Source organism: Kwoniella bestiolae, chromosome 4 (genome assembly GCF_000512585.2).
Source record: "Kwoniella bestiolae CBS 10118 chromosome 4, complete sequence".
Classification (NCBI taxonomy): Eukaryota; Fungi; Basidiomycota; class Tremellomycetes; order Tremellales; family Cryptococcaceae; genus Kwoniella; species Kwoniella bestiolae.
In genome coordinates, this window is record NC_089244.1 from 276209 (window position 1) to 289943 (window position 13735).

Below are 13735 nucleotides of genomic sequence, written 5' to 3' on the forward strand. Positions count from 1 at the left end.
TCCATGTTCCCTTTTCCTTGCTAGCTCCTCTGGATTTTTCGAACGAATGGGATGCTACGCTTAGTCATTTCACCATCCATCTCCATCCATAGACTCACATGTAATAGCTGGATCACACCAAGACTTCACACCCATCCTTACCACTGCTCATCCTCAAAAATTCAGAGAGACCAACGATGTGGCCATTCACCTCATCCCCCGCAGCCCCACCAACCCCGACACCTATTGACCCCTCACCTTCCTCCTCTGCCCCCTCAGCCGACAAATGTCCAGTGGACCACACAACCCGCTCAGCCTGGCTAGCCGCGCAATCATCCTCATCTCCCAATGCGCCACACCCATTCCATCCGACTTCTGCTTCCGGTAGCTCCTCATCAGGGGGACTATCGCAAGACAGAGTAATCTCATCTATACCTCGTGCCCCTCCCCCCTCCTCTTCTTCCTCTTCTTCTCCGAACGGAGGGGAGGGACATAATCTCCCAGAACTGCAGAAAGACAGCGAAGGAAGGTGGATCTACCCCTCAGAACAACAATTCTTTAATGCGATGCTGAGGAAGAATCATAATCCCCAAGCTAGGGATATGAAGACGGTAGTTCCTATACATAATGCAGTTAATGAGAAGGCGTGGGAGGAGATTTTAATGTGGGAGAGTAAGATTGAGGGATCAGAGAGGTGTGGTGGGCCCAGGTTGATTAGTTTTGTGGGGAAGCCTAGGGAACGGACGCCTAAGGCTTGGATTAAGACTGCGCTGGGGTGGGTTCTGTCTCTGCGCTCTCTCTCTCTCTCTTTTTCTCATTGCTGTCGAAGACTTTGTTATCTTTTCCCTTTTTTAACATATCGTATTTGACATTGTTTCATCCTCTGCTTTGTGCCTCATTTCAGATACCGGTATCGTTTCGTAAATGTACCTCATGCTGACTTTTGAGGAAACTACAGCTACACACCCCCATTCGACAGACACGACTGGCTCATAGATCGCTGCGGCACACAGGTACGATACGTGATAGATTTCTATACTGGTAAATCGGGATTGGGGGACGATGCGTCGAAGATGAGCTTTTACCTTGATGTTAGACCTGCGGTGGATAACTGGGAAGGTATACGTACGAGAGCGGCCGGTTGGTGGAGCTGAGCTTCGGAGAGAATCTGAAAGGACGGAGAGAGTTGTCCTTGGATCCGGATAGGATAGGGTAACAGTAGGTTCGTATTATCATTATACATATACCATCAAGTATGATCGTATGAACATCTATACAACTCCTATCGCCCACCCAGGACAACAAAAAATAACCACCAAGACTGAGATACAAACAACACCCTCAAAATCAAGAAAATGAAATTCATAATCGTTCGTTGATGCTTAATCACCCAATCCATCAATGTACCAGAACCCTTTTCCCTTACTCTCATCCAACTTCCATTCTGCTCGTTTCCTATCCTGCGATTGCGAGTACTCGATTTGTTGGATCTCCAACTTCTTATCCTTATCCTGATCGACCGATGTGTTTGAGGTGACCCTGTTCAACGGGGTTGTTAAGATTGTAGGTAGTAGGGTGGTTGATCCGATGATCAATTCGGGGAGGTCTTCTATCTGATCTGGGACGATCGTACGCGAACTAGGTAAGGCGATCAAGACGCAGATATCTAGGGCTGGGGGGGGTGGTGTTTCGCTTTTGCTGGGGTTGATGATAAGTGGAGAGGGGGTAACGGATAATGGCTATACATATACAACGACAAGTGTGATGGGTCAGCTGCCCATTGGTTATAACAAGTGTGATCTGCATAAGAAGGGCACAGTATATAATCTGCAGATTGATGGACCGTAGACAAGATCAACTCACCTGATCCAATACCTCGTTCTGTTCATTTCCACCCACACCAGAAAACCAATCACAATCCCACATCCTCGGTATAACCTTCTCCTTATCCTTTTCCTCCGCCCCGTCCCCTTCCAACCCCATGTACAACCTATACAAATACCTATTATAATCCAACGTCCTCCCTGTAGCCCCTATCAGGGAAGTATGATTAACATCCGAATCCCCGAAACTCGTTAACCAACCCCAAGTCCCGCCCTCATTCCTCCACTGAGTCTTGAATGGTACGCCGTTCCGCTTGGCCAACTTGCGTATTCTATTGAGTCGGAAGGACAGGAGGAATAGGAGTATAAATGCTGAGAAGGCTAGGAAACCCAGTCCGATGGAGATGACTGTGGAAGTCGGGATGGTAATGCCGGCTTGTGCCCATTCGGATTTGTTGTCGGATGCTGCGAAGCCCAGGGGGAGGAAGGGCAGGAAGAGCAGAGGTAGGGGAAGGGAGAGGAAGGACATGGTAGAGGCGAGGAGAGAGAAGGAATGATCGGCTTATTGGATGGTGTGATGCCTTTGGATTGGATCGATGATATGTTCTGTGTGTGATAGGCAGTTGTGGTTTCTCCAGGTGATTTATGTTGATGTTGTCCTATCTTTTAATGGTGATGGTAAGGAATGGAATGCAATGCAATCAGATTAGTCGGATCATGCATCAATTGATCTGGATGTCGTCCCATTCATCTACTATTGTATCAACTCCACTCGTCATCAATAATGAGATCTATTTTGGGTAGTATGCGTGGTAGTAGTATACTGAGCAGTACGGCATATGAGAGACACCGGTCACGAGCATCAATTCACACCCAATTCAACTGATCAACCTCCACTCTGACATTGGATTATTGGATTTGCCACTCGGAGTAATACTTCCCTAATGTGGGATAAATTCCAATAAATCGTTTCACAAAATAATACCTAGCTCACCAGCAGGTTACTCGGACATGCGGACATGCGCATTGACCTCCCTTCTATCTTACAAACAACCCTAGTCATACTCGGAGTTGAACATCCATCCTCCGTCATCCTCATCACTCTCTCCACAGCCATCCCTCCACCGAAGACGTCCACATAGCCACCATGTCAAGACCATACAACCCAAAGTACGACTCAGTCCTTGGACCAATGAGGGAACCCTCCCCACCACCACCCTCTACCGACGATGACAACGCCTTTCATCATGATGGATCGTTCCTGTCTCAGCTGGACCCATCCAGAGTAGGCGTGACTGATACCGAAGCTGCTCTTACCCATCTCTTTGGGGATGTCGTTGGACCATCTCATCAACACCATCATCAAGAGAACCAACGGGGACAAGAACAGAGTAATGACGCTCATCAGGATTCGACTCAAGTGGGATATACACCTACCTTAGCTTCTACTGTGGAAGCTCTCCCTGCACCAACTCAGCTGAATGATTCGGAAACAGTATCTGATCAAAAGGATCAAAATGTCAACACCAACATTGATCCATCATTACGACCTCAAGATAAAGGCAATCATGATGTTGGAGACGGGCACGAATCAGGTCAAGGTGAAACTAGCGAAGCGCCCAAAAAGCGTAAAGCAACCTCTCGAGCCAACATGCTAGCGAGAGGCGGAGCCTGCGAATATTGCAAGAAACGGAAACTCAAGTGCTCAGCGGAAATACCATCATGTTCGAACTGCACGAAAATCAACAAGGAGTGTGTTTATTCACAGAAGAAACAGAGAAGTAAGATTAGAGTACTGGAAGATAGATTGCAAGAGTTGGAAAAGAGATTGGATAATCCCCTTTCTACGACATCATCGCAGACGCAGACGCAAAATTTGGATTTGAATGGACAGGCAGGAACCACAACGATAGCGGAATTGGGAGTTGGGATTGAGAATTTCCCTAGTTTGTCGACTTTCGAGATTGATGAGCCTGACCTTATGACGCTCGCGGACGCTGCTGCTGCTGATACGAGTGTGGAATCTGAGTCGTGGGATGGTCTCTCACCTGAGATGATAGTGGCCGAGATCCTCAAGACGATCACTGGGGGTCATAGTCATACTGCTACTGGTGGTGAAGAGGGTGCAGGGAAAAGTATTGGTGAAAAGATCGTATCTCATCTGTACGTGTCATATCTACCTCTTACCTCTTGCTCTTCTGCCTAATCGTACGGATTGCCCTCGACTGACACATCTACCATACACAGAATCCAGCTCTACGTCACTCCACCTTCCCTCCCTGACATCCACGCAGCTCTGTCCCCTACCACCCTCCTCCGCAGGCTATCAGATAAGACCGATCGACCCATCCATCCATCCCTGTTACTCGCCCTCATACCATACCTCTTACCACTCTCACCTTCCAAAACCCTCCAATCACCTGCTATCCCCATCCTCATCCAGACCCACGGTAAGAATCTCATCAATCTGGCAATCACCAATTCCGATCCGAGGATGATTGACCTGATCGCCGCGTGCAGCTTGAGGTCGTTTTGGTATTACCTCGAATCGAAATATTTCGAGGGATGGATAGAATGTTGCGTGGCTATTGGGATGGTCCGTTCGGCTGGACTAGATAAGCTAGGACATGTTGGAGAGATGTTCGTATCTCCTGAAAAGTACATGAATGCGGAGCATAGAGAAAGGCTGGAAAGGGAAAAGAAATGTAGATTCGCGTTCAGTAAAGCTGTGTCCGTGCCTCCCCCCAGAGATAGGGCAGAGCTGGGTGAGAGGATCAACTTGTTGTGAGTGGACTACAACAGCGATCTGAGATCTTTCACGGGTTAGGCTAAATTTGGTGTATGTGTGTGCGGTTCAGCTGGTTCGCCTATATGCTTGACAGAGGTGGATCTATTGGTTAGTGATCTTGTACAGCTGCTGTCGGTAGAATTCATGCTGACACAAACCTGACGGTCAGCAGGTTGGAGATGGCCTTCGTGTGAGTAGCTATGGGGCGCAAAGCACATCTTCTGTTCGGCTGTGACTTATCGGAATTTTCTGTGAATATAGCATTCCATGAAGAAGAGATCACCACGCCTTGGCCTAGGGCTGAATATGAAAGTGTACGTTGTGATCTAACAAGCCCCAAGAAGTATCTCGTCTCACGCTTGCTCATGGTTTTTGACTTCAGGACGAATCGTTACTGTACGATAAAACCCTTTTGGACTTTATAAATTCTCCCGCTCCCGAGGACGCTTCCAAAGATCCTCTCGAAACTGCTGCGATGAAATCTTTGTCCTTGATGTTGTTCGCTCAGAGGTGAGTTCTGACCATATGATATGGCGAATAGTTATGCTGATCTATGAGTGATACTTGATTACTGCTAGGTCATTCGATACTCCACCTAGCATCTCCACAGAACGCACCGCCCGACTGATCAGACTCACCAAAAGCTATATGGCAACCTATGGCGCGGTGGATCAGAGCAATACCCCGGTGATTTCTATCAATGGAGGAGGGAAGAACCAAGTTTGGGTTACTCTATATGCGTGAGCGGGATTAAGCTCTTACTGGTACTATCGGTACTGATATTGTATGAGCAGTACATTGGCGTTCCTCCATGCTCGAGAGGAGATCGATGCGCCTCAAGGTGGAGAGAAGGAACATTTCATGAGATCCATCGAGGCTCTTGGGAATGTCTTGGAGGTGGTCAAGATTATGCAGAATAATGGGAATACCGAATTGGGTATGTGATTTGCCCACAAGAATTCATTCAGATTGACGAGCGCTTCTGTGATATCCATGGGCTGATTTTCTGTTTCTGTTTGGGATACATATAATGTAGAAGGATTAGGTCTACTATCGAGTTTGCTGTTCTTCCACCTAGGTAGACTGGTCATCAAATATATCGAAAGAATCGAGGAAAACTCCAAAACACCTTGGAAATTTGGTCTGACGGCTACAGAGAATCATGATGTGTTGGTGAGGTTGAAGGAGATGAAAAGTGAATTCAAGAGTGCTTTGGAATCGCTTGTGAGTTTACCTGTTTTCTCATTCCATGTTCCTTTAGTTATGATCTTTTGGATGGGGCTATGGGGCGATGACTGACGCGTATGGTGGTGGTAGTTACGAGTGACGAGGTTCGCTATTGTTGGTCAGCAATTGCTTGAGAATATCGCTTTGGGGTCGGAGTTTAAATTGGGGGAATATGAGAGGGCTGATAATTTGGTGTGAGGTGGATAAAATAGAATGTCTGTAAAGGTTAATGTATTTACTTTGATACTGTGTTTTCTTCTGGTGCAGATGAGGGTCATACAGATACAACTTAGGGATCAGACGTTAATCGTACTCCCTCGTATACAGTCGTAAGTTGCTTGTTGTTTACAAAGGATAAATCACAGGGGCATGCATTTGGCTGATAGTCGCTAGTCTACGATCAAGTGTAGCTTATACTAACAAGATGGCGTTGGGAGGAAGGATGACTTGATGATATAATTTGGTAAATCGTCTCTAGCGAGTGAGCAAGTCAGATGCGATACGATAAAAAAACCCCATCATCCTTCCAACGTGAGAAAGCGAAGTCAATCGCCCCGTGCGGAGAAGATCTCAAAGTGAGGAACAACGGAATGACAAATGTGGGTTACGAGGATACCTTTGGAAAATGCTAGGGGACAAAGGAGGTGGGAAGAATAGTTCTTTGTTCTTTTCTCATGAGAATGAGAATGTTAATAATGGAATCGATAATCTCGTTGGACAGGATCCAAAGATTGTAATTGAGTTAATTAGCTTTATTTGATGGTATTAGGGGGAGAAAGCAATGAATGTCGCCCTTCATACTAAATAAGATGATAGGACAAAGCAAGTCATGTCTTCATGGATTATCAATGGCGATATACGATATAGTGACTAAGTTGCGGTATCATGTATTTTCATCATCTCATCTCACCTTATCACTTTCCTTCTCCGTCTCGTCGTCCTCACAGTCTCGCCATCTCATCACTACACTCGTAAAGGCATCATGTTCTCATCCACGCTCTCAAGAAGCACCCTACGATACATCCTCCTGGTAAGCTTCATTTCCCATCTCCCTGCTCCGACTAAGTCGTTGTCGTTGTCGTACTGATCAGATGGGGGCAGACCACACACGGCATATTCAGTATAATCCTGCTCATCCTGGGCGGTCTGACATACGCCAAACGGTCTTTCATCCCTTCTCTCATGTCTGCCATAGCTGTCGATCTATACATCCCCACGAGCATCTATATTGCACTGCGTGAGCCTTCCAACGGATTTTTGACGGTGGGGAAGGAAGTGGGGTATCTTTTGGCTCAAGGGTTATTACTTCTCGGTATGTCGTTACCTTTGTTTCTTTCCCCTCCCTTTGCTCCAGTAAACCATTACTTTTGTTCCCATCTAAGTCCTGGCAAAGAAACTGGAACCAAACGTACTTTATGAGTACTGATACTTCTGAACTCCCCTCCCAGTCCTAGGCATAATCTCAGCCCTATCAACCAAGGAAGAAATCTGCACCTCCATAGCCGCCGAGCCAGGCTACTTCGGATACTCTACCAAACCCTTCCGATGCGATGAGAAACTCGCTCTCTCAATCCTATCGTTCTTCCATCTCCTAGTCATCCTCTCATGGCTTGCCCTGCTGTTCATCTCAGTACACAAATACAGGGGACATAAAAAGCCAAATGAAATGGATGGGTTCGAGATCCCCGTACATCATTTTCTAAAGTATGGTAAACCCTCTTCCACAGCAGGGTTTGATGAAGAACACGATTCGACACCTATCGAATCGCTTACCAAGAGAGCTCCCTTCTCCCCCTTCTCCCCTGGTACAGCCAAGACAGAGGAAGAGGGAAGTATCCTAACTCCCACGTCTGCGCTGAAGAGCGAACGACATACCTCGGAACCTTGGAGGATCTCTTCGTTGCCCCTTCCAGATTTGAAATTCCACTTTGACAGTGCGCGAAATTCTGCTAAAAGTACCGCATCAAATGCTGGTGGGGGGTTCGGGTTCTCCTTCTCCAACCCGGTCGGAGGGGGGAACAAAAAATCCTCGACGACGATCTCACCTACTCTCGAAAGCGCGCGGAACTCCGTAAAGAGCTGGAAGAGGGATGATGATCTTGAGTCTATGCGAAGGGATCACAAGCGCATCGAATCATGGAGGATCTCGCCCATCCCTCTCCCAGATTTGAATCTCGGATTTGACACCAAAAGTACCAAGACCCACCATGATAAGGATAAGGATCGAAGTTCGGTGAAGAGCGGGTTGAGCGGATTGACATTGGAGGATGCCAGGAATTCAATCCAGAGTATTAAGAGTACCGGTGCGAGGGATAGTTTGAAGAGTCAGGTATCGATCAAACCAGTTGAAAAAGCTTATCACAAGGCTGAGACTCTTGATGTACCCTCTCTAAGAGGACGAGAACCTCAAAATACTTATAGGTCGACGTTCCAATTCCGACCTGAATTGGTGGAGAGTCATAGGGATAGTATCGAAACTCTCCAGAGAGACCCCAGGAAAGTTGAAAGTTGGAGGATATCGCCTATACCCCTACCTAATATTCGAATGAGCTTCGATCACCAGAAGAAAGAGGCGAGGGTCGTTCCTGCACTGACAACCCACGACAACGAGAATGTCAATGACGAGGCCCAACTTCATGTTCCCGGTTCAGAGCTGGATAGAGATAGAGTTAGAGGGTCAGAAGATTCTACCCCGAGTGGTGATTTGGGATTGGGTGGACTAGGTGTAGGTGTGAATCCAAGTACGGGGATACTCAATAAACGATTATCAAACGTTCGGAATTCCACGAATAGCGGATTCAGCTTACAGCATGCGAGACAGTCTGTTAGGAGTCAGATTGGCGAGGTACTGGAGACTCAGGTTGATATTGATGGGTCGAGCGTTAATAGCAAAGAGGGGAATGGGTATGGACAGGCGAATAGACAGTCGATGTGGGGTGATAGTTATTCTAGTCTTGGGTTTGGGAAGTCGACGTTCTCGGTTAATTTCGATGGGGGTAGTAAGAGGGATTCGGGGGTGGAAGAAAGGGGATGATATGGGTACCCGAGAGGGGGGGGGGGGGAGGGGTTGGTTAGTTGTTAGATATCAGTATATCTGGATGTAAAGCAGTGTATTGGCTTTGATGTATGCAGCTGGAGCATACCTTTAGCATACTTAAACGATCGGTAGCTCCATGGTCATTTTTCACCTAAATGCCTAGCTGGTGATCATCTATCAATGTATCTGTCTAACAGGATCTTCTGCTCTAATAAGTCGTAAAACCTGGTTATAAACCGATATCTCAGCATTCATTCTCACCACTTCTGAGGAAGTTATACAATGATCAAGGGATGTATGATGAACATCGCACTCACCACCATCAATAACCAAATCATGTCCCGTCATAAAGCTTGAACTCTCGCTCGAACACATCAACACGACCATCCGACCAATCTCACTGGCATCTGCGAACCTATCCACGGGTGTATCCTTCCTCCATTTATCTGCCCATTCCCTGCCTTCACCAGGGGGTGGATCTTTGATCATATCTGTTGCTACGTATCCTGGAGAGATGGAGTTGATAGTTATGCCGTATTTTGCCCATTCTCCTGCGAGGGACTGGGCAGGTAGACAGACATCAGTTTAATTCAGCAAAAAGTAAGAAAGCAGTGAAGGGAAAAAAAGAAGGAAAGATAATTCGACCCACCTTACAAGCCATCGTCAATCCAGCTTTCGATACGTTATACGCAACCTGTCTTTGAGGATTCATATTGACTATACCTGATATACTGGATACGCATAATATCCTCTTGTTCAAGTTGAGTTTCTCCCCTACAGGTGGTTTACCAGGATCCTCTGATGATTTGACGGCGGTGCTCATGCCTAGCCAGTGTCGAGCGAATCCTCTGCAAAGCGTCATGGGAGCGTAGAGGTTGGTCTTCATTATCCAGTCTAGTTCGGCTGATTGCGCGACAGACTGTGCATTAGAACAGCCTTCTGCCACAGAGGGAGGTAAGAACGACTCACAGTCACTCATATCTACACAATCCCTCCAGAGACTGACCCCTGTATCGTCTCACTTCAGCTGACTCAAAGGCGCTACACGAATCATCAAACAAGGATACGTGTATCTTACCAGCATTGGGAACGACAACATCCACCTCTCCCACCTCCCTGCTCGCCAGGTCAATCACCTCATTCACTCTCTCGGTGTTCTCTCCGGGACAGTGATATACATGAATGGGCACTTTATACTCTTCCGATAATTGGCTGACCACTTCTTTAGGGTCTTTGGAAGTATAGGTAATGATGATTGTTGCTCCGGCTATGAACCATTCATAGAGACTTCAGATGTTGGTCCTTGTACATGAGTGAAATGAGTATGGAGGAACATACCCCTCGCAAATGCTGTTGTGATTGCTAGACCTATCCCCCTTCCACCTCCGGTTATGAATACGGTTTTACCATTATAATCCAACGTGACGGGCATTTTGGTGGGTTTTGCGACCTGTTTCGATACAAGTGTCTTGTTCCACAGAGACGGATCAGTTCAGTATTCAGTAGGTGTAAAGTTGACGGTACTGAAGCGGAACAAATATATACAGACAGCCTTTCCGAATCATACCTCATGCATATACGTGTTGCATCTATCTACATGGTTGATACGGTGATTGAATTAGACTCATATTTGTGACCCACTCCGGTTAAACGGACCGTTTCAGCCGTGTGGTCCATTACTTATCATTTTACCGAGAAATCCAGAACACGCTGGGGATATCTTGTTAATTTGTAGTGATCTCAAGAGGCTTAGTCGACATTCCAACTGGGTGTGCTGACATTGTCAAGCAAGACATGGACAGGCTTTATCGAATCAACGTGATACATTCAAGATACGTGTATATTTGCTACATAATAATACTTAACTTCTTCCATATTCAATTCCATCACCTCATTCAACAAGATTAGATAGCATCCTTGATCTTCTGCAACAAACCCTTCTTCTCACCGTGCTCGGCAGTACCAACATCGGTCCTATCACCTTCGTTGGTGACTCCATGAGCTACACCAGGGTGAGAAGAGGTTCCTTCAGGCTTGGAACCGATCTCTTGACCTGCAGATTTGGCTCGGGCGACGGGGTTGTCCTCTGATGGGTTGGTACCTTCTCGACCGGTCAGGGCGGTGTTACCGCCTGGTCCGGAGGTGTTACCCTTGAATGGACCAGTCTCGTCGGCATAGGCTCCAAGAGCACCGCCAGCTCCGGCTTTTCGGTCTCGGCCTACGAAGTCTTTGTCGGAGGTTCCGAGCTGGTAGTGGACAGGGCAAAGTCAGCACATAACGTCTTCCATTCACGAGCACTCAATCCGACATTCGGGGGGATGGGAGTATGGGTGGTGGTGTAGTACGGGATATCTTGAGGTTGACAATGATTGCGAGAAGTCAGACTCACAACTCCGCCAGCTCCGCTAGTTCTAGAAAGATTTCCAGCACCGTGTTCACCAGTACCTTCAGATCCAGTAGGAACGTTGGATCCAGTGACACCTGAGCCGTGGTGTCGGTCAGAGTCGAATCGGTCGGTTCCAGCAGCACCGGAGGTAACAGGTCCGCCGGCACCGGTTCGTTCGTATAAAGCGGAGTCTTGTCCACGATCACCGACTCGGTCGGAGGCACCACCCTGATATGACACAATCATCAGCTTTCATCAATTTTCTAAAACGACAGATAGAGTGATCCATCACTTTACAGTGTGAGAGCCGGTCTCCCTTCTAGCAGCGTTCTCCAAAGATCCAGCAGCACCGGTGGTAGAGGAGTGACCACCAGTCAAGCCAGATCCGTGTTGGTGGGTGGTGAGGTCGGATCCAGTACCGTGGTGGTGTCCTTGACCTTGACCTTGTCCCAAAGCGTGGGTACCAGCTGAGATACCAGCTCCTCCAGCAGTACCACCTGAACCGAATCCTGATCCAGTGGTTGGGTAGTCTACACCTCTGTTGGAATCGTGAGTTCCAACTCCTGAGGTACCGGTTAGGCCAGATCCAGTACCGGTGCCAGTACCGGTGTGGTGAGAACCAGAATGTTTGTTGGCTTCGTATTCGGCTCCAGCAACTCCAGCTCCTACGGCACCAGCAGCGCCGGCACCAGTACCGGTGTGATGTTGGTGAGAAGAGCCGGTGAGTCCTGAACCGGTGTGTTCAGAGGAAGAACCAGTGAGTCCAGTGCCGGTGTGAGAAGAGCCGGTAAGACCTGAACCAGTTCCGGTTTGGTGGTGGGAACCAGTAAGACCCGAACCAGTAAGACCAGCACCAGCAGCACCGGTCTCACCGACTCTTGAAGGGTTCTGTTCATGTGATCTCAATCCTTCTCCAGAGTTGATATCTCTCTCATTCCCTGTACCAGTCGATGACTTGCCGATCAAGTCACTTCCAGTACCGATCTCATGGTGTCCGGTTCCGCTGGCTCCCTTGATACCGTGTCCTCCTTGTCCGTGAGAGTGATCTCGGTGGAAGGGATTACCTTCACCTCGGTCCTCCTCAAATGGTTCTCTACCGGTGGTTCCTGGTTGACCACTGTAGGCCAGGTCAGCCCAATTCTCTTACAAGTATAGTGCTAGATATGAGACTCCTAGAAGAGATGGGAGGAGTAGATGGACGGACGGACCAAACTCACGAGGTGAAAGTGTGTTGAATCTTGTCTTCGAGGTTTTGTAAGTGCGACATTGTGTTTATGTTTGTTCTTGTTGTAGCTTAGAGAGAAAGAAGAAAGATGTATGCATGCGGTAAGAGAGGTCTATATATACCTTGTAAACGAGATGGTGAAATCATTCGTCAGGTGTACTCTCAACGAGGAATGACGTTACTGCTGAGCGATGACGATCTGACACTTGTAGATGTCGCAAGGCACAAGGTGAATATGGGTTATGACGCTATATCACCTCAACTCGTATCCAATACGCACCGCCGGTCTAACGGATGAACGACAAGTGCACAGTCATTTCTAGATTCTATATGTCACCAGGGCGAAAAAAGCTAGGGGTCATGTGCTCCTGTTTGCGATGTAAAGTATGTTATTGGAAAAGTCACTTTTAGCACTGACGTCAAAGCACCACATCTTGCTAAACAAAACAGATCATCATTCCTCTGCACAAAGTGACGTTGTCGATCCGGGGTCTCCATTGACGTTTTACTGGAATATCGCGTGGTGCAGCAAGGTGTGGCATGTGGCGTTTTGGCTTTCTGTAGTAACATCAAACAAAACACTGAATAAGGTTCGGACCCGAGTTCTTTCACTTCGTCAGGGGTACAGTATGTATATCTTGGTCATTGCAGGATATTTATACATGAACGTACAAATTTAGGAACGATTTTGATTTGGGAGCTATATCTCAGAGATGGGTAATTCAGACATCGAAGTGTCCGGGTATTCTATATGGTATATTCTCTCCATTTTCCTACGTATGCGTTTCGCTTCAAGCTGCTGGTACGCCGTGGAGATCATCGTAGTAGCGCGAACGAGGTCCGGGTTCATCCATTCTTGCCACTTTGCATTGACGTCCTTCGTCTTAGATACGCATGTAGGTGGAGTAGGAGTAGGGACTACGCTGAACAAACTCCCGTCATTGATCTCCTCAATCTTTCTATAGCACCCCTCAGCTTCCCATCATATTTGCGTAAGAGCTTCGAGAGTCCCCATCTCCACGAATTCGGGGGATACTTGAGGTCCAATATGGCTTAACATGGATGACTTTGCTCTCTTTGTTGCTTTGATGGCATCATCAACTGCCTCACAGAAGGTTTTTGTCGAGTCCTGTCTTCGCGTTTCCTCAACCCGGCGTAGCGATTCGCGAAGACGGTTGTCTAGATCCTCAAAGTCACACATCGTCGCGCACAGAGATTGTCTCCCTTGACCTTTAGGTAAACATTCGAGGGTCTGATTGATCGACTCGAC

At 47.4% G+C, this 13735-nt stretch overlaps 6 protein-coding genes across 6 annotated transcripts; 3 read left to right on the forward strand and 3 right to left on the reverse strand.

The window, feature by feature from the left end:
- Positions 1–176: 176 nt before the first annotated feature.
- Positions 177–1133, forward strand: I302_105671 (uncharacterized protein; the record flags this gene model as incomplete). Its single annotated transcript, XM_019191419.1, has 2 exons — positions 177–754; positions 938–1133. The coding sequence occupies 2 exons, from the start codon at positions 177–179 to the stop codon at positions 1131–1133; spliced, it is 774 nt and encodes a 257-aa protein (XP_019046049.1).
- Positions 1134–1361: 228 nt separating this feature from the next.
- I302_105672 (uncharacterized protein) lies at positions 1362–2331 on the reverse strand (the record flags this gene model as incomplete). Its single annotated transcript, XM_019191420.1, has 2 exons — positions 1362–1718; positions 1843–2331. 2 exons carry the CDS (start codon positions 2329–2331, stop codon positions 1362–1364), a joined length of 846 nt encoding a protein of 281 aa, XP_019046050.1.
- Positions 2332–2949: 618 nt separating this feature from the next.
- Positions 2950–6015, forward strand: I302_105673 (uncharacterized protein; the record flags this gene model as incomplete). The annotated part of the gene is made up of 10 exons (XM_065870129.1): positions 2950–3965; positions 4050–4586; positions 4661–4698; positions 4763–4780; positions 4852–4904; positions 4973–5100; positions 5169–5330; positions 5385–5527; positions 5627–5814; positions 5908–6015. The coding sequence occupies 10 exons, from the start codon at positions 2950–2952 to the stop codon at positions 6013–6015; spliced, it is 2391 nt and encodes a 796-aa protein (XP_065726201.1).
- A 784-nt stretch (positions 6016–6799) lies between these two features.
- I302_105674 (uncharacterized protein) lies at positions 6800–8851 on the forward strand (the record flags this gene model as incomplete). Its single annotated transcript, XM_019191422.1, has 3 exons — positions 6800–6847; positions 6919–7129; positions 7266–8851. 3 exons carry the CDS (start codon positions 6800–6802, stop codon positions 8849–8851), a joined length of 1845 nt encoding a protein of 614 aa, XP_019046052.1.
- Positions 8852–9062: 211 nt separating this feature from the next.
- On the reverse strand, positions 9063–10286 carry I302_105675 (uncharacterized protein; the record flags this gene model as incomplete). The annotated part of the gene is made up of 6 exons (XM_019191423.1): positions 9063–9079; positions 9172–9415; positions 9504–9757; positions 9824–9862; positions 9933–10121; positions 10193–10286. The coding sequence occupies 6 exons, from the start codon at positions 10284–10286 to the stop codon at positions 9063–9065; spliced, it is 837 nt and encodes a 278-aa protein (XP_019046053.1).
- Positions 10287–10758: 472 nt separating this feature from the next.
- On the reverse strand, positions 10759–12507 carry I302_105676 (uncharacterized protein; the record flags this gene model as incomplete). Its single annotated transcript, XM_019191424.1, has 4 exons — positions 10759–11100; positions 11244–11468; positions 11538–12357; positions 12458–12507. 4 exons carry the CDS (start codon positions 12505–12507, stop codon positions 10759–10761), a joined length of 1437 nt encoding a protein of 478 aa, XP_019046054.1.
- Positions 12508–13735: the final 1228 nt, after the last annotated feature.